Below are 27333 nucleotides of genomic sequence, written 5' to 3'. Positions count from 1 at the left end.
CTACCATTCATGGCCCATCTGTGCAGATCAAAACAGCAGAAGAAGTGGCGTTACTTCTCGGCAACATCAAGCAGCACTTTAGGTGATAGCGGAGAGAGGTGACATCCCAAGATGGCAAAGAGTAGGGACCAGGAACAACCGATTGCGGAGACAATCTAGTGGCATGATACCTTCTAGAGTAGCCACTTGAAAAATCAAATGAATTCTGTTCCTCTTATTTTAATGCCACCAGAGCCATTTTACAGTTATTATGGATTGTAGAACTATTATTTTGTTTCCCTTTTTTCTACAGTTACTGACTCTATATTCCTACTATTTTGATATTTGGATCAGGGCTGAATGTTTTTAGAGGGCAATTGGGTGGTTAAAGGAGTCCTTAAAAATAAAAGGATCACTAACACTTAATATGACCACAATGCTCATAAGTGATATAAGGTATGAAGATGGGGATGGGGTAGGGGCGGAGGATCACCCATTGGTGTCTATTCCTCAAATGGAAAAATGATTTGTTGAAAGGGAGGGAAAGAAGGGAGGAGGGGAGGGAGGGATGAAGGGGGTTACCAGCTGTTTGAGTAATGTTCCATGCTTATGTTTAGTGCTTAAGGTTCTAGATAGTATATGTGTGAGAGGTGTGTTAACAAAAGGGACTTTTGATGCATGGCTGGGGGCTGACATCTTTTGTTTGGCAGTAGAGATGCATAGATTCCAGTTGAGTGATTGGGGGTTTAATTGGCAAGTGTGTTTTTATTTCCAAATAACTTCTAATGGCTAAATTGCAAATCTTCTCTTTAAACGTCAAAGGCTTTATTTGCATAGGAAAAGAAAATTACTTTATAAAGCTTTGCTTGCATTCCAAGCCTCAGTAGTATTTGTTATGGTTAAGCTGTGTTTGGGTGGATCCTTGGATACTGTGGCAGATGACCACGCCCACGGGGAGGAGGCCCTTGAGGAGCCACAGTACTAGGCTAGACTCAGAACGCACAAACACAGTTAGTTCTTTATTGTACAGCTTGAAGAGTACCACCAGAGGTGGCAGTAGTGAGGTAGTCTGGTAGTAGCAGTCTCAGGGACTCGGCAGAGGGAGCCATTCTCACCCCATTGGTATCCGAAGCAGATTTCCCAGCAAGGTAGTACTGTGGATGAGATAGACTGAGAGTTAGAGTACTCACTAGGTGTTTGCTGTAGGTATGCAATTCCACCAGGTTGTAGAAGAAAGTGCAGGCACCGAGGCAAGGAGAGCAGGCCCTCGAGGAGCGAGTACCTGTTCCCTGTAAGGCACCTGAAATAAAGCAGAGGGCCCCCGAGTAGCAGGTACCCAGGTTAGCAGTTACCCCGAAGGGCAGAGAGAGAGAGCTTCCAGCAGCAGCACGGAAGCGGCAGAGTAGCGTAGACAGGAATGGATTTGAGTCCTTGCTAACTCAATGAGCTAGCAAATTAGAATAGGTTATATACCCGGATGGCGTGATGACAGCAAAGGGGAATGCCCCCGAGGTTCGCGCCAAGGTTGGAATAAAGACGTGGGTGACGCTCGCGCACCCTAGTAGGTACCTGGCAGGAGCATGGCTGGAGGCTGCACCATAGCCGTTCCGGGGACGCTGGAGAAGTCGGCTTGTAGACTCGGTGGTAGCCATCTTTCCAGGTAAGCAGGAGGAGCCTTGAACAAGCTGAGGCAAATGGGGCGAAGCTGTCTAGCACCGACGGGCGCAACAGTACCCCCCTTCAAAGGCGTCCACACTGTTTCCTACCAGGTCTTGGTTTCTGAGGATGCAATTTATGGAAGTCCTGTAGCATCTCTTTATCCAGTATATTAGCCAAAGGAGTCCAAGAGTTTTCTTTAGGTCCATAACCCTCCCATGATAGGAGGTACTCCCATATTCTGCCTCTTTTTCTCACATCGAGAATAGCGTCTATTTTGTATTCGATGTCTTCTTCTGCATCTATAGGTGTAGCTTCAGGTGTCTTGTTGAAGAACTCACTAAGGATCAATGGCTTCAATAGTGAGACGTGGAATGCCTTGTGAATCTTCAATGTAGATGGTAGCTTCAGACTATAGGTGAGATTGTCTAATCGTCAGAGAATGGGAAATGGTCCAACGAAGCGTGGAACAAAGCGAGCTGAAGGTAGTTTAAGTCTTAAGTGCTTAGTGGATAGCCAGACTTTGTCACCTGGCTGGAAATCTGGAGCTTTGCAGTGGTGAGCATCATATCCTTTCTTAGCTCGAAGTCCTGCTTTAAGAAGCATCTCTTTTGTCTGAGTCCAAAGTTGTTGAATATCTTTGGCAGTAGATTGAGCTGCCAGGGACGACACTGATAATGGAAGTGGCAGTGCTGGCAGCGGTAGTCGACTGTAAACCACTTCAAATGGTGTTGATCCAGTGGAAGTTGCTGGATGAGAATTGATGGCGAATTCAGCCCAGGGCAACAGTTCACTCCAATCATTCTAGCGAGTGTTCATGTAGGCATGAATGAACTGCTTGAGTGTCCTGTTCATTCTCTCTGTTTGCTCGTTAGATTGTGGATGGTATGCTGAGGTGAAGTCGAGAGAAATATCAAACTTCTTGCATAGTGCCTTCCAGAACTTAGCTGTGAATTGGGCTCCTCGATCGGAGATTATGTGCTTAGGCATGCCGTGTAGGCGGAAGATGTGCGTGATGAAGAGCTTGGCGAGCTCCATGGCAGTGGGTAAGCCAGGAAGAGCCACAAAGTGAGCCATCTTTGAAAATCGATCTACAGTTACCCAAATCGTGTTGTTTCCTCCTGAAGGTGGTAAGTCTACCACAAAGTCTGTGGCGATGTGTGTCCATGGTTCGTCTGGTACTGGCAAGGGTTGGAGAAGGCCCCAAGGACGACCGGGTGGCGTCTTCTGTCTTGCACAATTTGCGCAGGAAGCAATGTAGGAGAATGTGTCTTTCTTCATGGTGGGCCACCAATAAAAGTTTTGTAGCTTAGACAGAGTTCTGCATTGGCCAGGATGTCCTGCCAGTTTAGAGTCGTGAACCCATGCTAACAACTTCTTTCTGAGGTTCTTGGGTACAATGGTTTTTCCTGCAGGTACTGAGTGAGTAGCTGCCAAAATAACCCTTTCTGGGTCAATGATGTGTTGCGGTTCTTCTGGAATGTCCTCTGAGAGGAATGATCGAGATAGGGCATAAGCTCTCCTGGATATGTGATACTGTGCATTTTTAGTTTCTTGCTCTCATAAGAGCTTAGTATTTATTTGTAACCTTGATCCCAGGTACCGTATCCCTTGTTTGATGTCTATTTACTTATTTATTTATTTATTTTAAATCTTTTCTATACCGTTATTTGGTGGGAACCGTCACAAACGATTTACATTAAGGCACATAAAAGTAATGATATTACAATTTGTCCGTTTACATAGGTGCCATAAGGTTCGGTAACAAAGTTTGTGATCAATGTTACATGTTTAATGTGATGAATCATGTCCATGTCTCTCTATCTCGGTTTTGAGTACAGAACTAACTTTATAATTGTGATTTGTCCTTTAGTGATGATGCGCTATCTATTAAAAACTACACACTTCGTGAATACAGCAGTGGGTGTGGGTGTTTTAATTGCTCATGCTTTGCCTATCCCTGGCTTCTATTCTCCCTTCTCCTTTTGAAAAGCTTGTTTAAAGAGCCAGGTTTTTAAACTTTTTCTAAAGGTTTTGCTGTCTCTTTGTAATCTTAAATCCAAGGGCATGGAGTTCCATAGTATGGGTCCTGACAAAGATAGCGCCCTCTCTCTTACTTGTGTTAGTCTTGCTGTTTTGACTGATGGAATAGTGCTTTGTTTGCTGACCTTAGGTTTCTGTTAGGGACGTGTACTAGGAGGGCTGTGTTTAACCATTCTGCATTTTCGTTATGTATTAACTTATGTATGGTGCACAGTGTTTTGTATTGTATTCTTTGTTCAATGGAAAGCCAGTGTAGTTCATCTCGTGTTTCAGTGATGTGATCTCTTTTACTTTTGCCAGTTAAAACTCTTGCAGCTGAGTTTTGAAAAACCTGTAATGGTCTTAGTGAGGTGTATGGTAGACCTAGTAGAAGTGCATTACAATAATCAGTGCTTGCAAATATCAACGCTTGTAGTACTGATCGAAAGTTAGAAGTTGTCAGGAGTGGTTTAAGTCTCCTGAGGACCATGAGTTTAGCGTATCCTTCCTTTACTTTTAGGGATACGTGTTGTTTTAAACTTAGTTCAGTGTCTATTATTACTCCTAGATTGCGTACTTTCTCTGCTAGTATTATTTGTTGGTTGTTTTTGAGTGTGATTAGGCTTTGTTTGATTTCCATATTTTTTCATTCTAGATGTAGGAATTCTGTCTTCTCTATATTAATTACTAATTCCATTTGGTTTAGTAGCTGTTTGATGATATCTAGATACATGTTGGCTATGTTTAATGTTTTCTTAATTGTATCGTCAATGAGTAAAATTAATTGGATATCATCAGCGTATATATATAGTGTGTGATACCCAGACCAGCTAGTAGGTGGCATAGTGGTAGCAGGTATATGTTGAAAAGTGTGGCAGAAAGGGCAGATCCTTGTGGTACTCCCATTTGAAGGTTTATGTAATGCATTCGTTTGCTTTTATCATTTCACTGTAAACCAATGTGATATGTAATTTTGCACATGAATGTCGGTATATAAAAGTTCCAAATAAATAAATAATATTCTTATCTCCAGTTGAATCTGTTGAAAAACAGAGACCATCTCGCTTGTCTATGATTTAGGCGCTGTGCGTGGCGGAGGTACTCCAGATTCTTATGGTCTGTAAAGACAGTGACTTGATGTTGGGCGCCTTGGAGCCAAGGGCACCATTCTTCGAATGCCATCTTTATAGTCAGGAGCTCTTTATCTCCTATTCCATAATTCTTCTCTGCAGGAGAGAAGCGACGGGAGAAGAATGAACATGGTTGTAAAGCCTTTGAATCCCGGCCTGCTTAGTACGGCCCCTACGCCAACGTCTGAGGCATCAACCTCAACGATGAAGGGCTTGGTGGGATCTGGATGTTGGAGACACGGCTTGCTCGAAAAGGCATCTTTTAATTTCTGGAATGCAGCTGTTGCCTCCGGAGACCAATTTGCAACATTGGCACCTTTCTTTGTCATAGCTGTAAGCGGAACTGTAAGTGAGGAGTAGTTCTTGATGAAAGTCCTGTAATAGTTGGTGAAACCTAAGAAACATCTGAGAGCCTTTAGACCGGTGGGTTGTGCCCATTTCTTAATGCTCTCCAGCTTCTGTGGATCCATTTGAAAGCCTTGGTTGGAAACGATGTAGCCCAAGAAAGGCACTGATACTTTGTGGAATTTGCACTTGGATAGCTTGGCGTATAGATGATTCTCACTGAGTCTTTGCAGCACTCTTTTGACATCCTCAAAATGAGTGGTCATATCTTGAGAGAATATCAAGATGTCATCTAGGTAGATAACGACACTTTTCTAGAGGAGGTCCCGGAAAATGTCGTTCATTAAATTTTGAAAGACAGCCGGGGCGTTGCACAAGCCAAAGGGCATCACTAAATATTCAAAGTGACCGTCCCGGATGTTGAAGGCCGTTTTCCACTCATCGCCAGCGTGAATGCGAAGTAAGTTATAGATTCCTTTCAGATCAAGCTTGGAGAATATCTTGGCTCCCTGTAGTCTGTCAAATAGCTCTGAGATCAGAGGCAGGGGATAACAATCTTTCACTGTTATCTTGTTGAGACCCCTGTAATCTATACATGAATGCAATGTCCCGTCCTTCTTCCCCACAAAGAAGAAACCTGCGCCAGCAGGAGACTTGAAGCCCTTTTGGAGGTTTTCCTGAATATATTTGGACATGGCTTTATTCTCTGCCACGGAGAGGGGGGTACACCCGTCCCTTGGGTGGTTCAGTGTTAGGCTTCAGATTAATAGCGCAGTCATTTCTGTGAGGCGGTAGTACATCCGCAGCTTCTTTTGAAAAGACATCTTGGAATGATGCATATTGAGGCAGCAACCCTGGCATTACTGGGGTGCTTGCTATGCAGGGTATAGGAGTAACCTCCATCAGGAATTTCCCATGGCAGTCTGGACCCCAACGTGAAAGTTCCAGTGTAGCCCAATTGAATTGAGGCATATGCTGCTGCAGCCACGGTAATCCCAGTACTATAGGGTGCATGGCCTTCTCTAAGACAAAGAAGGAGATAGTTTCAGAATGGAGAACACCGGTCCATAGACCTACTGGTTCGGTGAGTTGTGTTACTTCACCCGGTAAGGGCTCTCCATGAATGGACGACAGAAGTAGTGGAGACTTCATAGTGGTAGTGGGGATCCGTAGGTGCTCCACTAATCATTGTAGAATGAAATTGCCTCCTGCCCCTGAGTCCACTAGGGCAAGAGTCTGATACTGTAAGGGTCCGCAGATCAAGGATACAAGAAGAGAGAGTGGAGGAGAAGGAGCAGTAAGACCTAAGAAGAGTCCTTCCGCAGGACTTAGGTCTGCCAGTTTCCCGGACATATAGGGCATGTTTGAACAGCATGACCAGTTTGTCCAGAGTACATGCACAGCCCCAATTTCTTCCATGTTCTTTTCTCTTTGGATGTAAGATGGCTGCGGCCTAATTGCATAGGGTCTTCTTTGCCAGCAAGTGGGACCGAGGGAACAGGCCTGGGTGTGGACTTAACTCGAGCTTCACCCTGAAAGGGCTTTCTGGAAGTCTTGGTCTCTTGAACCTTGTCACGAAGTCAGTGATCAATCCTTGTTGCCAACTTTCCTAGTTCAGCCAAGGTCTCAGGCATCTCATGAGCGGTGAGCTCATCCTTCAGACGAGAGTTCAGTCCTTCAGAGAAGAGGGTCTTCAGGTATTTCGGGTCCCAGGATAATTCAGACGCCAGTGTCTTGAATTCGATAGCGAAGTCAGCTAATGGTTTATTACCTTGCTTCAGGTGAACCAAAGAAGATCCTGCAGTGGTATACCGGGCAGGATCATCAAAAACTGATTTAAACAGTTCGAGGAATCCTTCAAGGTCATGAAGAATCGGATCCTCACGCTCCCACAGCGAAGAAGCCCAAGACAATGCTTGTCCGTCTAGATATAACAAGATATATGTGGTCTTGGCATAAGCTGTGGGAAAATGGCTGGGTTGCAGGGAAAAGTGCATGCAGCATTGGTTAATGAAACCTCTACATCTCCAAACTTCCCCTGAGAAGCAAGTAGGAGCAGATAGAGGTGCAATGGTCTTGATCGTCACGTCATACGGTGTAGCTTCTCTACCTGTGGTGGTAGGTAAGTTTATCTGTGTGTGCAGTAGGTTGAATGCAGCGGTCAAACCCTCCAGCGCATTCTGCTGTTCAGAGATTCGCTGGGCCAAGCCTGGAATGGCCTGCAATGCAGTGAGCTGAGCCGGATCCATGGCGTTAGCAATCTGATATGGTTAAGCAATGTTTGGGTGGATCCTTGGGTACTATGGCAGATGACCAGGCCCACGGGGGAAGAGCCCTGTGAGGAGCCACAGTACTAGGCTAGACTCAGAATGCACAAACACAGTTAGTTCTTTATTGTACAGCTTGAAGAGTACCACTAGAGGTGGCAGTAATGAGGCAGTCTGGTAGTAGCAGTCTCAGGTGCCTCGGCAGAGGGAGCCCTTCTCACCTCATTGGTATCCAAAGCAGGTTTCCCAGCAAGGTAGTACTGTGGATGAGATAGATTGAGAGTTAGAGTAATCACTAGGTGTTTGCTGTAGGTATGCGATTCCACCAGGTTGTAGAAGAAAGTGCAGGCACCGAGGCAGGGAGAGCAGGCCCTCGAGGAGCGAGTACCTGTTCCCTGTAAGGCACCTGAAATAAAGCAGAGGGCCCTCGAGGAGCGGGCACCCAGGTTAGCAGTTACCCCGAAGGGCAGAGAGAGAGAGAGCTTCCAGCAGCAGCACGGAAGCGGCAGAGTAGCCTACACAGGAACGGATTTGAGTCCTTGCTAACTCAACGAGCTAGCAAATTAGAATAAGTTATATACCCGGATGGTGTGACGTCAGCAAGGGGGGAAAGCCCCTGAAGTTTGCGCCAAGGTTGGAATAAAGATGTAGGTGACGCATGCACGCACACCCTAGTAGGTACCTGGGAGGAGCATGGCAGGAGGCTGCACCATAGCCGTTCCGGGGACGCCGGAGAGGTTGGCTTGTAGACACAGCGGTAGCCATCTTTCCTAGGTCAGGTGAGGCAAATGGGGCGAAGCCATCTAGCACCGACGGACGCAACAGTATTCCTTCAAGAAACTCATCTGAAAGCAAGATATGAGTACTTAATGTGAATCTTCTTCTGTAATAATATGGGACAGCTTGAAGGCATTCTTGAGAGATTTCTACCTTAGAGGTGATTCGGTAATTAAGAATCTCATGATTAATAAGTCACTTGGTTTGGGTGGCTATACAGATCATTTTTTAGAAACTGTTTCACAGAGTTGGCAAAACCACTGGCTGACATGTTTAACTCATTTAGGAAGGATGGTTTCATACTGCCAGGCTCCAACATGGCTGGTATTAGGGATGTGAATCGTTTTTTGACGATTTAAAATATCGTCCGATATATTTTAAATCGTCAAAAATCGTTAGGGCCACGATACAATACCAATTCCCCCGATTTATCGTTAAAAAATCGTAAATCGGGGGAAGGGGGGAGGGCAGGAAAACCGGCACACTAAAACCCCCTAAAACCCACCCCCGACCCTTTTTTGCAAAATGGCACCGGCTGAAGACAAAAGGATTCAATTGAGGGGGCCGTTCCGGACCGCCGCCGTTCTGGACCACCGCTGGATCCCCAGGTAATTTAAAGCATTTGGGGGGGGTTCGGGAGGGTGGGGGATTTAATTTAAAGGGTCGGGGGTGGGTTTTAGGGGGTTGGCTCACGATTTTAACGATTTTTCACGATATTTTTAAAACCCAAACGGCAACAATACGATTCCCTCCCCCTCCCAGCCGAAATCGATCGTTAAGACGATCGAGGACACGATTCACATCTCTAGCTGGTATAACCATACTTTCCAAACCAGGGAGAGATTCGGCCATATGCAGTTCATACCACCCAATATCTCTTATCAATCTTGATCTAAAAATTCTTGCCAGGGTATTGGCAGAGAGGAAGAACAGGGTGATGGGATATCTAATTCATAAAGACCAAGCTGGATTCATCCCTGGCAGACTAGCAGCAGATAATGTACGGAAAATAGTAGATATTATATGGTGGACAAAATTAGAACAAATAGAGTCAGTGTTACTAACTGTTGACACAGAAAACACTGGTGCACTGGCCTTTCTTATTTAAAACAATGGAAAAAATTGGATACAGAGAACATGTTTTGGAATTGATTTAAAAAATGATATACATTGCCATCTGCTTTGATTAAAGTTAATGGGGGGTATTTCAATAAATTCCCAATAGGTTGAGAAACTAAGCAGGGCTGTCTACTTTCACCACTTCTATTTGCAATATTTTTAGAACCCTTTGATTCTAGAATAAGAGAAAACAGGAGGATTAGGAGGTTCTTGTTGGACGGAGTTAATTATGTTATCACGTTTTGCAGACAATATACTATTCACAGTGACAGAACCCAGAACCTTGCTGGAAGAAGTGGTGAAAAAAGTGGGGAAATTTAGCAAGGTTTCTGGGTTTAAGATAAATTGGGACAAGTCTGAGATTCTAAATATTACCAAAAACCCAGAGATAGAGCTAACTTTGAAGCCTAAATTCCATTTTAAATGGGCTGTTCATAAAATTAAATACTTAGGAATCTACATAGGAAAGAAGTTGGAAGATCTATTATCCTTTAATTATATACTTTTGATGAACATGATTTCGAAGGATTTGGCTGAATGGGAAAATACAACGATTTCCTGGCTATGCTGGATAGTGGTTATTAAAATGAATATTCTACCTAGATTAAGCTACTTGTTCCAAACATTGCCAATTGACATACCCAACTGTATGCTTAATTGTGGCAGAAAAGATTGAATATATATGGAGACGAAGGCCACCAAGGATGAAAAGGAGTGTCATGTACCAGACGAAACTAAAGGGCAGTCTTAGTGTTCCCAGTCTGACATAGTACTACATAATATCCCAAATGAAAGTAGTTGTAGAGTGGCAGAGAACTCACAAAATAAAGCAATGGGATGGAAATGAGCAACAGTGAGTGGGAGAAATGCCATTGAGTGAGATGACCTGGCAAACACAACATACATGGCGGTCTACTGTGGAGATGACTCCAAGTACATCAAATACTCTAAATGTATGGGGTAAATGGAGGGTTACTTTTAGTGGTAGAAGGGAATACTTCTTTACTACCAGTATTTTTCATAATAACACATTTACTCCATGTCAACCCAAGGGATCCTTCAAAGGGTGAAAAGGTGGAGGAATAATGTTGGAGTATTTGTGGCAAGGGGGGAAATGGCTAACCTATGCAGGAGAAATACAATTTACCTCTTACAGAATATTTGGCTTGGATGCAAATTAGTCATTTCTTGGGATCTTCGAAAGCAGGTGGAGATATGGAGCTGGAGAAAAACTTCTTGGAGCATATATGCCAATCAGGAGCAAAGATTAAGGAAGTGATTTCCAAGTTATATTGCACTATGAATCAAAATAATGTAATGATTTAAGTAAAGCTCTTTCTGAAGAAGAGTGGGCGCTTTCATTTTTGAACAAAAGTAAATTATCTGTGTCCACACTGCTGATGGAAAATAGCTATACTGTTTTATTTAGGTGGTATCTTATCCCTGAGAAGCTTCATAGAATGTATCTGTCCATAAAGGATGACTGTTGGAGGGGGTGTTCGATGAGGAGTGCATTTTTTCACATCTGGTGGGAATGCTGAAAGATAGTTGCATTTTGGCAAAGTGTAGCCCAAATCTGCATAGAGAGACAAAGTGTAGCCCAAATCTGCATAGAGAGAGGAATATCGAGTAAGAAAAGGGAAGTGATTATCCCCTTGTACAGGTCCTTGGTGAGACCTCACCTGGAGTATTGTGTTCAGTTCTGGAGACCGTATCTCCGAAGAGACAGAGACAAGATGGAGGCGGTCCAGAGAAGGGTGACCAAAAAGGTGGAAGGTCTTCATCAAATGACTTATGAGGAGAGATTGAAGAATCTAAATATGTACACCCTGGAGGAAAGAAGGAGCAGAGGTGATATGATACAGACTTTCAGATACTTGAAAGGTTTTAATGATCCAAAGACAACGACAAACCTTTTCCATAGGAAAAAAATCAGCAGAACCAGGGGTCACGATTTGAAGCTCCAGGGAGGAAGATTCAGAACCAATGTCAGGAAGTATTTCTTCACGGAGAGGGTGGTGGATGCCTGGAATGCCCTTCCGAAGGAAGTGGTGAAGACCAGAACTGTGAAGGACTTCAAAGGGGCGTGGGATAAACACTGTGGATCCATAAAATCAAGAGGCCGTCAATAAAGAGTGGGTGGCTAGCCAGAATGACGGCTACTGCCTGGAGACAATACCCTTATTCAATAAACATACACATGGTTACTGTGACTCCAACATCACTCTAAGCTACAACAGCAAGAGGAAATGTGGAAAAAAGGATTCGCACTCACAAAGCGGGGAGTAGCTGGCTTGTTACGGCGGTTACTACCCCAAACCAAATAAGCCTGATACTTCACTTTCAATGCATATCCTGCTTCAACGGCAGGGGAGAAGAAAAACTGATACTTCACGCATATCCAGCATGGCTCTCTGCTTCAACGGCAGGGGAGATGAAAAACTGATACTACAAGCATATCCAGCATAGCTCCCTGCTTCAACGGCAGGGGAGAAGAAAAACAACCAATAAGGGCTGAATGGCACGGTCTGGGTAAAGCAGATGGGCATGGGTGTAGCTTGCTTATTGCGGCGGTTACTTCCCCTACTTCCCCTACTACCCATAACTAATCAAGCTTGATATTTCACTTGGTTGCAGCTCCATCACTGCTCTCTACATTAATGGTGGGGGTGGAAGGGAAATAGAACCAAAGAGCTAAGAGAAACAGATAAGTATGAGAAAAAAATGTGAAGCTTGCTGGGCAGACTGGATGGGCCGTTTGGTCTTCTTCTGCCGTCATTTCTATGTTTCTATGTTTCTATAATTGTGGGAGAAGCAGTAGTTCTTTATCCTAAGTGTGTGTTGCTGGGAATTCCTGACAAGGAGCACGATGAACATACTCAGACGTTGCTAAATCAAATATGTCTGGCTGCGAGGATTTTGGTAGCATCTTGCTGGAAGCAGTTGGAAGCCCCTTCTGTATCGTGTGTTGTTCAGAGATTATTCCAAGTGCATACGATGAATAAGTTAACTGCGAATAAAAAAAACAGAAGAGTGCTAAGTTTGAAATTATTTGGCATAAATTTGAAATATGGACCAGATGCTACCAAATATGTCATAAGTGATATGTATATTGTTTAAATGTTATGTATTCATGGATATATATGCAACACCTTTGCTATAATGGATACCTGTTATTGATTTGACGGGTGTCACTAGAGGTTTGATTTTCAGATTAATAGAAATATTGGTGGGAAAGGCTGGGGAGTGACTGGGGGGGTTCAAATGTTATCTATGATATCAACAGTTATAAGGTGTTAACTATACTGTCTGGATTAATTCAAAAAGATGTATCACGGAGTTTTGCCAATAAGAATGTTTTGGTTTCAATGTATGTGGATTACTGATACAATAAAATTGTTTTTGGAAGAAATGTACTAGCTGCACATACTACAATTTTAAAAAAAAAAGTCATATTTTTTTTTCTTATCAAAACAGCATAGGTGTCAGCTAATTCTACAGCAAATTAAGATTAAGGATATGTCCATTGTGGAACATAAGAAGAAAAACGTTATAAATCAAAAACGGTAAAGTAATTGCAGAATCTGTTCTTCCTTAATAAACACATATTCCAGTTTAGTCACTTCTATCCTAAGCACCACAGCTAAATATTAATTGCTATATTTGCATTTTCCAGACTTAAAGAATTTGCTGCTATCTATGACGTTGTCCGGAGGGAGAGAAACAAATGTGTTAACTTAATTCAAACAGCTAACCAACGGATAGCAGAAATGCGAGAAAAAACTAGAATTATAGGTAACGAGATAGAAATCCTGAGGACCAACTTCCTAAACAAAGAAAGGTGTGTACTAATGTTTCTAACCCTTAACACTATTGCTCATTAAAACATTAAGCTTTCCTTTGGGTGGAGTTAAGTGTTGGGTGCTGTTGAGATTAGACCAGTGGTTCCCAACCCTGTCCTGGGGACCCTCCCAGCCAGTCGGGTTTTTAGGATGTCCACAAGGAATGTGCATGAGAGAAAATTTGCATGTCATGGATGTAGTGCTTGCAGATTTTCTCTTATGCATATTCCTTGTGGATATCTTGAAAACCTGACTGGCTGGGGGGTCCTGTCAAGAAATGGGGATAGAGTGGGATGCAAGTTTTTTTTAATAAGTAACTAAGTATTGTGGTTAAGTAAAAATCCCCTCTCACAATCTAGTGTACATTTAATAGTAGATGGGGTTCCCTTGTCATTGAGTTCCTAAGTAAAAAGCTTAAGAGTAATTTTAGACTCTAAATATTATTTATGTAGCTGCAAATTCTGCTTTTTATAAACTGCCCTTGACTTGACAATTAAAGCCGTATCTGTATGAGTCAGATCTTAAAAGAGTAGTACATGAGTAAGAATACTGTAATAGGCTGTACGCAAAGCTGCCAACAAAAAGTATCTACTGACTGTAGATGGTTCAAAAATTAACTGTTAGGCTGTTCATAGGTTTGCCCTGTTTTGTAGATCTTGCAGTTTAACTTTATGTTTCTAATCATATAACATGTTCATGCCTTTTCTCAGAAACCAGTCTTATATTATCAACCACCTTGAGGATAAGTCACAAAGGTCACAAAATCGGCCACTTATCACACTGCCTACCGGGCAGTGAACTAATCTACATATATTGCCCAACCCCAGCATGTATCTTGTTTCTATTGCTTTGCCTGGTAAACTATTTTAAAGGGCTTCCTAATAGCCTATCTAATTCTATACTGACTTATCTCTATATATCGGTTCTACTAGGCATCACCACATTGAACAAGGAAAACACTACTACAGTTCATTGAAATGAATACCCAGCTGGCCTCATCATATGAAGCCTGTACCAGGGTTTCTTGTGCATTAGCATACAGTGCAGCCATCAACTCCCAGGGCCAGTGTTAGAGCATCACTCCATTTAAGAGTTAACAGATTCTCTTCTAAACATTAAACAAGGTTGTTGCTCTGGCTATAAACATTGCTGGTGATTTTGTTTGGGAAGAGGGGAATTTTTCACATTTTTTGTCATTGCTCTCGTCAGCATCCAAGCTTGAAGGGAGTAGGCAGCTGTTAGCTTGTTATTCCATTCCTCCCACCCCCACACCCTGTGACTGCATGCATCTCTCCACCCCCCCCCCCCCCCATGGCATACACCTCCTCTCACCAATCCTTGATGTCCTGTCTTCCCTCTACCTTAGACCCCGGCTTCTCGCCTTGGCCAATGGGTGGAAAATGGCTCTTCATAGCTGCATTTGCCTCCACTGCCCAGCTTCTATCTCCTGGCTTGAAGTGCATGATGCCAGCCTATCCTAAGGAACTACACAACACTGCATGGTTCAAGCCACAAGACTGTAAGCTGGTGGCAAAGGAGGTAGACAGGCATGCAACACTGCGTTCCTCCTGCTGGCCAAGGAGAGGGAGACCAGAGAATTGGGGTGAAGGAGGACTGGGAATTGGTGGGAGGGATAAGAGGTGGAATGAAGTGAACTTGGAGGGAAAGAGAAGTCTGGGGACAGGCAAGGTAGGGATTGCGGGAAGGAAAGAGAAAGAAAATGAGAGGCTCTGCACCCAATCCAATTCTGTCATCCTACTGCCATCTTTTTACATGGTAGCTGCCTTTTCATTTGGTAGCTGGCGTTTCATGTCTAATCATGACTTTTGGGGACCAGGATAAAATTAGATCCCTGCTTATACATTGTCTTTTGGTTCCAAAATAGTTGGCTGATACATACCTAAAACCTTTTACAACTTCATAGGTGAGTCCCATCATATTGCAAGTGTACCGGCAGGTGTTTTGGACTCTAAGGATTCAGTGTGAATAGAGTGCTTGTATGATCTTAGAATCAGCAAGCTCAACTGTGGAGTGAGATAATCAGATTTGCAGATGACACAAAATTGTTCAGAGTAGTTAAATCACAAGCAGATTGTGATAAATTGCAGGAAGACCTTGTGAGACTGGAAAATTGGGCATCCAAATGGCAGATGAAATTTAATGTGGATAAGTGCAAGGTGATGCATATAGGGAAAAATAACCCCCGATATAATTACACAAGGTTGGGTTCCATATTAGGTGCTACAACCCAAGAAAGAGATCTAGGATCTAGGTGTCATAGTGGATAACACATTGAAATCGTCGGTTCAGTGTGCTGCGGCAGTCAAAAATGCAAACAGAATGTTGGGAATTATTAGAAAGGGAATGGTGAATAAAACGGAAAATATCATAATGCCTCTGTATCGCTCCATGGTGAGACCGCACCTTGAATACTGTGTACAATTCTGGTCGCCGCATCTCAAAAAAGATATAATTGCGATGGAGAAGGTACAGAGAAGGGCTACCAAAATGATAAGGGGAATGGAACAGCTCCCCTATGAGGAAAGACTAAAGAGGTTAGGACTTTTCAGCTTGGAGAAGAGACGGCTAAGGGGGGATATGATAGAGGTGTTTAAAATCATGAGAGGTCTAGAACGGGTAGATGTGAATCGGTTATTTACTCTTTCGGATAGTAGAAAGACTAGGGGGAACTCCATGAAGTTAGCATGGGGCACATTTAAAACTTATCGGAGAAAGTTCTTTTTTACTCAACGCACAATTAAACTCTGGAATTTGTTGCCAGAGGATGTGGTTAGTGCAGTTAGTATAGCTGTGTTTAAAAAAGGATTGGACAAGTTCTTGGAGGAGAAGTCCATTACCTGCTATTAAGTTCACTTAGGGCCTGATTTTAAAAGGGTTACGCGCATAAGTTATGCGCGTAACCCTTTTTAAAGCCCCCTGCGCACGCCAAGCCTATTTTGCATAGGCTCGGCGGCGCGCGCAAGCCCCGGGGCTTCGCAAGGGGGGCGTGTCGGGGGCGTGCTGGGTGGGCAGCGTGAATTTCGGGGGGGGCTGGAGGCGTGTCGGGGGCGTGACGCCGGCCCGAGGGCGTGGTCGAGGCCTCTGGACCAGCCCCTGGGATGGGTGATGGTGCGCCAGCAGCCCGCTGGCATGCGCAGAGTTACACCTGTTTCGGGCAGGCGTAACTCTGCTGACAACGGTAGGGGGGGGTTTAGATAGGGCCGGGGGGGTTAGGTAGGGGAAGGGAGGGGAAGGTGCGGGGTGGTGGAGGGGACAGGCAGCGCGCATAGGGCTCGGCGCACGCAAGGTGCACAAATGTGCACCTTGCGTGCGCCGACCCCGCATTTTATAAGATACGCGCGTATCTTATAAAATCCGGCGTACTTTTGTTCGCGCGCGCGTAAGTTTATAAAATCTACCTCATAGAGAATAGCCACTGCCATTAGCAATGGTAACATGGACTAGACTTAGTTTTTGGGTACTTGCCAGGTTCTTATGGCCTGGATTGGCCACTGTTGGAAACAGGATGCTGGGCTTGATGGACCCTTGGTCTGACCCAGTTTGGCTTGTTCTTATGTTCTTTTCTTATGATCTTATGAAGGGTGGTACCTTATTGAATTAAAGTAATTCAGTGAAACTAGGGTATAAATAACAAAATTCATGATGGAGCTGCTACAGCAGAAAAGTGGGAGAGATCTACCATCCCCTTACAGCAGCAGTGGTAACAGGAGAGAAAAAAAAGAGGACCCAGTACCACCCCTTCAGCCTGCAGAAAAAAAAGGCTGAAGGTTTTATTTTTTTCTTTGATTTTTGTACTTTTGTTTTCTGTTCTGAAAATGAAATATTTTATATTATTTATGTAATCTAGAGAGAGGTGTCAGTGTTTGTATGACCCATTTTGTGCAGTGATGTGTAAGCCACAAGAAGTATGAGGGGAAAATCTGTAAGTGGAGGTATGTATGAGGTGTGAGGAAGGAATGGGAGTGAAATGTATGTGATAGGATCATAAGCACTGGCATAGAAATGATCAGGATGGCACAGGTTCTTCTGGCTCAGCTAGGAAAGTTGCTCCTTTAGCTGAGCAGCAGGCTGGAAAGGTTGCAGGTTCAAAGATTCCCAGTTGGCAGGGGTAGGCAACCTGCAGTCCTTATGGACACCAATCCACTTAGGCTTTCAGGATCCCCCTAATGAGTAGGCATGGTATAGATGTCCATACAGTTGAAGCAGTGGGAAATTCATTAGGAATATCGTGAAAACCTGAGTGGATTGGTGTCCACAGGGACTGGAAATTGCCTGTCTCTTCCAGTTGGACCTAAAGGTTGTGGCACAGCAGATTGTGAGGAAAATATGGAATGGTCTGTATGCCTACTTTATGTTCTGTAAATATGTTTATGTAGTGATGCTGCCTAGTGCTTTGTAGGCTGAGTGACTCATACATGATAATGCAGCCTGGTTGTATGATGGGAAATTCCTACAGACATAAGATGAAAGGTGCATATACTTGTAGAGCCCAAGTATGAGCATGAGAGAGAAACTGAAGAGAAATGTTGTGAGTGTTGTTATGAGCATTAGGGTTTTCAAAAGTGAGCGCTGCAACCCTAAGTGGAAAAAGCAGCACTAGGTCTTTAAAACCAACTTTATTCAGGAAATGTATGCCAGTGTTTAGAACCAGAGGGAGGTTGCTACATTGTTGGAAGGTATTATATGAGAGTCAAAGATTTGGCTTTATTGCAGCTATCTTTCCTATTTTTCTCAAGCATAAAAATATTTTAAATGTCTTCAAATTTGAGCTTAGTTTCTATAGCAGCCTTATTGGCTCTGATAGCTCCTGGAAGCTAATAAAAGGAATGTATGTATTTGAGTGATTCAGTATTTAAAGGCTGAGTAGAGGGCATTAATGCAACGTCTATGAATCTCCTCCTCCTGTGCAGTCCTCCTATTTTTTTTCAGGCTATGATGACTATTTTCTTTTCTTTTTTTACCTAATATCTCTTGAGTGTCTTCTTTTACAACAGCTGCTATTTTTGGTGGGTTTTTTTTTAATTCTATTTGCCTTCCAAAGGTCAAAATAACTGGATGTGACCTATGTGACCTAAGCAAAATACATATTGGTTACTCATCTTGGTGTTCAACTAGGAAAGAAGAGTTTTTCATAACTAACTCTTGACTTCACTGCTCATAAATTGTAGACCATGCACACGCATCTACACGTCTATGATAAAAAATGACAAGAAGCGGGTGGCACCTTATAGACTAACCAATTTATTGAAGCATGAATTTTCAAGGACAGAGTCCACTTCATCAGATGCATTTATTACACCAGACTAACACGACTATCCCGCTGAAGATCTAAACATGTATGATCAGTGAGCATATAACCTTAACAGGCAATCATGTTCTATATTTGTTCATCTATTCTCATACCAAAATTTAAATTTTACTTGTTTTTCAGCTTTTTACATTTCCATATTAAAAGAAAATTCCACTTTATATTGTATATGTGTTTGGGTTTTTTTTTGTTTGTTTTTTTTACAGACAATTACAAAAAGCCAAGTTGAAGCAGACCAATAACCAGATGATCAGAGACAGCCTGAGAAATAGTATTTCCATAACCAGTGCCTCATTGCAAGACATGAACAGCAAGAGGGAGCAACTAAAACTTGAAATAGGCAGGCTCACCAACATGATCAATGATGCCGAGGATGACATGATTAGACTCCGCAAGAAATACGAAATTATCATTCAGGACCGAAATGAGAGGTATACAGGGCAAAGTCTGCCTCATAAGCAACCTGCACGAATTCTGTAGCCTTTTATGTCACAAAAATAGATTGTAATTGATTGACCATCTTTATTAGGCAAAATTGTATTTAGCATAAGACCCATTCATATCTATGAACTCTTGCTCTGCTGGGTATTATTGGCATCATACATTTTTCAAGAATCAATTCTGTGTTCCTTCCATATTTCATAGTCCTCATGCATCCTCTCCTTTCCAGCACCATCTCTTTATACAATGACTACAGTTTCACAAGACTGCTGATGTTTTGTACAACACTTGTGCAAAATAGTTACCAAATAGTAATACATCTGCCCCATAAGCAGTTCCTGTAGACCAGTGATTTCCAACCTTTTTTGTGTCGTGGCACAACTGGCATGGGATTCACTTTATTGTGGTACACCATCACCATCATCATCTTCTCTTCCCTCTCCCCCCACTTCTGGCATCTTCATGTTCCCTCTCCCTCTACACTCTGGTATTATCACTCACCCTTTCCTTTCACCCCACCTCTGGCACCATCACCTTCTCTTCCCATCCTTCTTTCTTCCACCCCTCCCCAGCATCAATATCACCTTACTTCACTCCCCCCCCCCCAGCATCAATATCACCTTATCTTCACTCCCCCCCCCCCCCCCCCAGCATCAGCATCTTCTTCCTTTCCCTCTCCCTCCATATCCCCTGGTATCATTACCACCTTTCTTTCCTTCCCCTGTCCCTCCACCCATTCGGCATCATCACCACCTTCTTTTCTTTCTCTCTCCCTACAACTTTCTGACATCATCATCATCTCCTTCTTTCCTTCCTGCTGCCCAAACTGTCTTTCTTCATACATTAAGGTAAAACAAATACTAAGGGAAAAAATACAAACAGGTTCTCTAATATTCAATATAACCCAACAACCAATGAGAACCCAGAAGTCATCATATCCCACAATTATATATGAACATGAAAAATGTTTATTAAGAATGATACATTCTGACTAAACACATATCACTATCTAACCAATCATTCACCCTCATTCACACATTAAAAAATCACAAATGTAAATAACATATGGGCATAATTACAGACAGCATACATATAACACTAACATGTGAAACCTATCCTCAAAATAGTTATATAATCTGACCTGTTACATTAAATATATTGCACTCTGTTTTAAATGTATTGCACTCTCGATATCTCCTACATGCTCAAAAAACTGCAGACTTGCTGTTAATCAAAATCTCTTCTCCAAACTACTCTCCTTTAACCGCTGCCGCAATTCAAATGTCTTTCAATGCTGTATCCTTTTCCGTCATCCACCGCCACAATGTTATTTACTCAAGATCAATCCCCGGTCAAATCTCGATCCCAACGAAGATCTCCATTTCACCCGTCTAGCGGGCTTCCTCAGGGGAAACTTTTCACCACCTAGAATTCAAAAACAATATACTAATCCCAACACTCTTGCAACAAATCACACTAACAACCATAATTATAATCCTTACCAGACAAAACGTAGTCTTACAACACCACCAATGTTATCTTCCAAATGACTTATCCAAACTTCAAAAGGTATCTTTTTCATCAATACTCATAACCATTCATCAACTGGTCGTGAAGCTGCAACCAAAATTAAATCTTTCATATATCAAAACTCTATAAAAAAGAGAGAAAGTGTAAAGCACCATACCTGAACAGATGCCAACACCACATACCTTCAACCTCCGGAAGTGATGATCAAACTTCCTTCTTGTGCTACCACGCAAACGATCTACTCCTTATATCGCCACCAAAAACTTAATTGTTAAATTAAATACCAATGATCTATAAGGAAACCTGCACCCCCACCATCAATCAAATTTGATTGTCCAAAAACACACAGCTAACTTTGAATTCATTTGATAAAAGCCGACCACTCTATGGGGCCATTAAGGCCATAGGGACTCACTGTGTTCCAATTAAAAATAAAGCGCTGTTCTACCCGCCTTAAAATTGATAATAAATCCCCTCCAGATTCCAGTGAAATCTTTTTAATAACAAAAAATTTCAAATCATCCAATGAGTGGTGTAATTCAGCCCAATGCTGCACCAATGGTGCATTCTCCACATGAGAACGAATTCTGCTTCTGTGTTCCCCAATGCGTAATTTAACAGCCCTCGCAGTCTGTCCAATATAAATAAGCCGGCATGGGCAAACAATCGCATAAATCACCCCACTAGAGGCGTATGTAAACAAACCCGGGAGAATATAAGGTCGAGTTAAATTTGGATGATGAAAAGCCTTCAAAATTAAAACATGAGAACAAACAGTGCAGGATCCACAAGCCAACTGACCATGTTCAATATTCACCATATCACATTGCTCACCATGCTGTTTTAAATTATCCCACAAACGTTTTCGTTTTTTAGCGCAAAAATCGGTTCATCAACAAAAATATTTAAGGGGTTAAGCACATGCCAATATTGCTTGATGATCTCTTTAATTTGAAAGGACTTAGTAAAGTACGGTATTGTACATATCATTCTAGATGGTAACTCCCGCTGAGATTTAATTAATAAATTTTCCCTATTAGAAAATAGGGCACGTTAACAGGAAAAAGGGTTTGAAAAAACGGGGAGATTTTTCATCTTCAGATGATTCAGGGGATGATCAAAAAATAGGAAAAATCCTAGACATGTACATTTTCAGGAATCCAATAATGATAATACAGAATTACATTCATCCTCTTTTTTAGGGTCTCGCACCCGTGGCAAAAATGTAAAGGAAACACGTACGCAAAAGCAGTTCCGATCGCAGACGAATTACAACTTGCGCCGGTAATAATGAACCAGAATGGTGGTATGACAGATGCATTACAGAATCGGGAAAATGACCACGCTACTGTTTTCAATTTGTCCTCTAAACATTTATCTGCTGCTATGGTAAAAGTGTTGGATAAGGGTTTTTCCTTTATTCCTTATTGTAGATACGATCCTTTTCAGACTCGTATTGAATTACAGAATTTTTCCGTAGGCTTCATATCAGAGAATATTTTGGTCCTAGTGATTTTATTCCGGATAGGAATGTATTGTTTAAACCATCTGGGTGGTCCCCTCCTTTGCTTCCTAGTACGTTGTTACAGGCTTTTCAATCATTAGTTTTAGATGATTTGAACAAATTAGATAAAATGAAAGAAGTCCCTTTGTATAATTTATCGAAAGAGGAATGGCTAGCCGCGAGGGAGTTACGAAATGACCCTTCTATTAAAATTGTATCAGCAGACAAGGGTGGAGGAATTGTGGTATTGGATGAGGTGAATTATGATTTGGAAATCTTGAGACAGTTAGAGGATTCCCAATTCTATACAGAATTGGATGTTGATCCTACTCCCGATATTCATTTGAAGGTCAATAATATTTTACATGTTGCATTTAAGGATAAAATTATTTCTAGTAGGGATTTTAATTATCTTACAGTAGTAAGTCCTTCCATTCCTCAATTTTTCATTTTACCGAAAATTCATAAGTCACTCACGTCGCCTCCTGGTAGGCCTATAGTATCGGGAGTAGGATCTATTTTTGAACCTTTAGCTAAATATTTAGATAAAATATTGCAACCCAGGGCACTTCTTATCCCTTCATATATCAGGGATTCTATTGATTTTTTGAATCAATTAAAATTGTTGCCTGTGGTGGAACAGGATTGGTTTTTGGCTACTGCCGACATCACCGCTCTTTATACTAATGTTCCACAATCCGCTGCTCTTGATATTATTAAAGAAGAGTTTAAATCTATGAACTTCTCAGATAAAAAATATTAATTTCTTATTTCCATGGCTGAAATCACTCTCTGAGTAGCTGTTTCTCTTATAAAACTCGTTATTTTTTGCAAACCAAGGGCATTCCTATGGGTTCGCCCATAGCGCCCACTTTAGCATGCCTTTATGTGGCTTCTTTTGAAAAACGGATTGTTTATTCTTCAGCATGGTTTACACAGGTGCTTTGGTAGGGGAGGTACATCGACATATTACTAGTCTGGAAAGGTGAAGTTGAACATTTGAAAGAATTTTTTCAGGAAATCAACAGTGGAGATCCTAATTTGAAATTTACAGTTATAATCGATAAATATAGTGTTTCATTCTTGGATGTGAAAGTCACTCTATTCAATTCCAATATTTTCACTACTGTATACAGGAAACCAACGGATAAAAACACATTGTTACATTATCAGAGTTTCCACCCTTTGCAATTGAAGAATAACATACCAGTGGGACAGTTCCTTAGATATAGGCGGTTGTGCATTACAATGGACGAGTTTAAATTGCAAGCCCAAGGTTTGGGGGACAGATTTAGAAATCGGGGTTATTCTCGGCCGGTTGTTAGGAGGGCATATAAACGTGCCCTATTTTCTAATAGGGAAAAATTATTAATTAAATCTCAGCGTGAGTTACCATCTAGAATGATATGTACAATACCGTACTCTACTAAGTCCTTTCAAATTAAAGAGATCATCAAGAAATACTGGCATGTGCTTAACCCCTTAAATATTTTTGTTGATGAACCGATTTTTGCGCTAAAAAAACGAAAAAGTTTGTGGGATAATTTAAAACAGCATGGTGAGCAATGTGATATGGCGAATATTGAACATGGTCAGTTGGCTTGTGGATCCTGCACTGTTTGTTCTCATGTTTTAATCTTGAAGGCTTTTCATCATCCAAATTTAACTCGACCTTATATTCTCCCGGGTTTGTTTACATGCGCCTCTAGTGGGGTGATTTATGCGATTGTTTGCCCATGCCGGCTTATTTATATTGGACAGACTGCGAGGGCTGTTAAATTACGCATTGGGGAACACAGAAGCAGAATTCGTTCTCATGTGGAAAATGCACCATTGGTGCAGCATTGGGCTGAATTACACCACTCATTGGATGATTTGAAATTTTTTGTTATTAAAAAGATTTCACTGGAATCTGGAAGGGATTTATCATCAATTTTAAGGCGGGTAGAACAGCGCTTTATTTTTAATTGGAACACAGTGAGTCCCTATGGCCTTAATGGCCCCATAGAGTGGTCGGCTTTTATCAAATGAATTCAAAGTTAGCTGTGTGTTTTTGGACAATCAAATTTGATTGATGGTGGGGGTGCAGGTTTCCTTATAGATCATTGGTATTTAATTTAACAATTAAATTTTTGGTGGCAATATAAGGAGTAGATCGTTTGCGTGGTAGCACAAGAAGGAAGTTTGATCGTCACTTCCGGAGGTTGAAGGTATGTGGTGTTGGCATCTGTTCAGGTATGGTGCTTTACACTTTCTCTCTTTTTTATAGAGTTTTCATATATGAAAGATTTAATTTTGGTTGCAGCTTCACGACCAGTTGATGAATGGTTATGAGTATTGATGAAAAAGATACCTTTTGAAGTTTGGATAAGTCATTTGGAAGATAACATTGGTGGTGTTGTAAGACTATGTTTTGTCTGGTAAGGATTATAATTATGGTTGTTAGTGTGATTTGTTGCAAGAGTGTTGGGATTAGTATATTGTTTTTGAATTCTAGGTGGTGAAACGTTTCCCCTGAGGAAGCCCGCTAGACGGGTGAAATGGAGATCTTCGTTGGGATCGAGATTTGACCGGGGATTGATCTTGAGTAAATAACATTGTGGCGGTGGATGACGGAAAAGGATACAGCATTGAAAGACATTTGAATTGCGGCAGCGGTTAAAGGAGAGTAGTTTGGTGGAGAAGAGATTTTGATTAACAGCAAGTCTGCAGTTTTTTGAGCATGTAGGAGATATCGAGAGTGCAATACATTTAAAACAGAGTGCAATACATTAAAAACAGAGTGCAATATATTTATTTTTATTTTTTTTGATTTTTATATACCGGAGTTCCTGTATCAGATACAAATCACTTCGGTTTACATTTAACGGAAAAACTGCCCTAGGGCTTACATAGAACATGAAACAATGAGCTAATACATTAAGCATATAATAAAATAAAATAAGTAAAAACTCATATAATAAATAAATGCATATTGTAAGAACATAACAAGAAACCAGAATAAAGTTATTTACAGAATCACTCTATAGACCAAATTGGCCAGGGCATCTTAGGGTTTAATACGCCAGAGGGGTATTAGGTAGAGCATTTGAGTTCGTTGTAGTTAATGATGATTGTATAGGCCGAGGAGTAATGTGGGAGGGAGGAGGCCTTCTCCAGGTAAGAATGAAGTGTTGTGAGGGTGCATTTATGGGAGGGTTGCAACAGGGTGTTGGTAAATGAGGACCAAAGGAGGGAGAGATGTAAGTGTTGCTTGGAAAGGATTGCATTTCTTAAAGTGGGGCTGGACTAAGGCAAGTTATGAGTGGGAATGGATTATTTATCTGTGAAGGATTTTTAATGTAACAGATCAGATTATATAACTATTTTGAGGATAGGTTTCACATGTTAGTGTTATATGTATGCTGTCTGTAATTATGCCCATATGTTATTTACATTTGTGATTTTTTAATGTGTGAATGAGGGTGAATGATTGGTTAGATAGTGATATGTGTTTAGTTAGAATGTATCATTCTTAATAAACATTTTTCATGTTCATATATAATTGTGGGATATGATGACTTTTGGGTTCTCATTGGTTGTTGGGTTATATTCCTTCATACATTGGCATCATCATCACCATCTTCTCCCTCTAGCTGCTGGCATTATCACCACTTTCTCTTCCTTTTCCCTCCACCTCTTTGGCACCATAGTCATCTTAATCATCTCTCTCCCCTGGCATCATCACCACCTTCCCTCTCCCTCCATCCCCTGGCATCATCACTTTCTTTTCCCTTCCCTCTCTTTTTGCCTTTCTGCATCAACACTACCTTATCCTCCCTCTCCCCTGGCATCATCACTTCTTCCTTTCTCATTTCTTCTTCCCTCCACCCCCTGGCAACACCACCACTTTCCCTTCACTCTCCCTCCTCCCTTCTGGCATCATCACCTTCTCTTTCCTGGCATCATTACCACCTTCCCTCCCCATCTCTCTCCATCCCCTGGCATCATCATCACCTTTACTCTCCACCCCCTGGCATCATCACTTTCTCTTCCCTCTCTTTCTACTATTTTGGCATCAGCAGCACCTTCTCTTTCTCTCCTCAGGCATCATCACCTTCTTCCCTTCTCTCTCCCTCCATCCCCTGGAATCATCACTACTTTTTCTTCCCTCCACCCTCCATCCACCCCTCCACACCATCATCATCTTAGTCTTCCCTCTCCTCTGGTATCATCACCTTCTTCCCTTCCCTCTACCCCCCTGGCATATCATTGCCTTCCTTGTCCCTTTACCCAGCCCCTCTTGCTCTTATCACCTTTCTTCTTTCCCACCTTCTGGCATCATCACTTTCCCTTCCATCTCCCCCGAAAATTCTGTGGCACATTCAGCTGTTGCTTCTTCCTGCCCTTTCCCTCCCTGGAGCCAGCAGAAATCTGAGGAGCACTTAGCATGCTGCTGTTTTCTTCTCCGCCTCTGCAATGATAACAGCAGGAGGCCAGCATGTCTGACAAGAGAGAGCTAACAGAGGGAAGCAGGAGCAGATAGATGCTGCCCTTTGACCCCCTCTGCTGGCAGGAGGGGGTCAGAGGGCAGGAAGGAAAGAAACAACTAAGACTGCTGGCAGCTCAACTTTTCATACCCGGCTCTTCTTGCAATACACCTACAGGTCAGCCATGGCACACCAGTTGGGAAACACTGCTGTAGACAAGTGTTTGTCAATTGAGAATTAAAGCATAATTTTGTACCCCTTGAATGGGAGTTCTCAACTCAGTCCTCAGGACATACCTAGCCAGTCAGGTTGTCAGGATATCTACAATGAATAGACATGAGGCATGAGATAGATTTACATACAGGCCAATACAGTAAAAACGCAGGAGAGCGGGCGAACGCCCACTCTCCCGGTGTGCGCACAGGCCACTCTCCTGTGTGCGCGATCCAGTATTTGAATTTATTTTAATTAGGGCTGGCAGTAAAAAGAGGCACTAGGGACACTAGCGCGTCCCTAGTGCCTCTTTTTTGACAGGAGCGGCGGCTGTCAGTGGGTTTGACAGCCGATGCTCAATTTTGCCGGCGTCGGTTCTCAAGCCCACCGACAGCCACGGGTTCGGAAACCGGACGCCGGCAAAATTAAGCATCTGGTTTTCGAGCTGCGGGCCTATTTTCAAATTTTTTCTTCTATTTTTTTTACTTTTTTTTTTAAACTTTCGGGACCTCTGACTTAATATCGGCATGATATTAAGTCGGAGGGTGCACAGAAAAGTAGTTTTTACTGCTTTTCTGGTACTTTCCCGGTGCCCGGAGAAATTAGCGCCTACCTTTGGGTAGGCGCTAATTTCTGAAAGTAAAATGTGCAGCTTGGCTGCACATTTTACTTTCTGTATCGCGCGGGAATACCTAATAGGGCCGTCAACA

General features: G+C 42.3%; 1 protein-coding gene across 1 annotated transcript in view; it reads left to right on the top strand.

Moving 5' to 3' along the window:
• CCDC146 (coiled-coil domain containing 146) overlaps positions 1–27333 on the top strand; it is a 393451-nt gene that overhangs the window by 314660 nt on the left and 51458 nt on the right. Inside the window, exons 12-14 of the mRNA XM_029617030.1 lie at positions 12773–12861; positions 12972–13136; positions 18673–18897. Coding sequence (XP_029472890.1) covers positions 12773–12861; positions 12972–13136; positions 18673–18897 — 479 coding nt within the window. The remainder of the gene's footprint in view (positions 1–12772; positions 12862–12971; positions 13137–18672; positions 18898–27333) is intronic.

The sequence above is a fragment of the Rhinatrema bivittatum genome, chromosome 9, assembly GCF_901001135.1.
Source record: "Rhinatrema bivittatum chromosome 9, aRhiBiv1.1, whole genome shotgun sequence".
Lineage (NCBI taxonomy): Eukaryota > Metazoa > Chordata > Amphibia > Gymnophiona > Rhinatrematidae > Rhinatrema > Rhinatrema bivittatum.
This window is presented reverse-complemented; position numbering and strand designations above follow the sequence as displayed.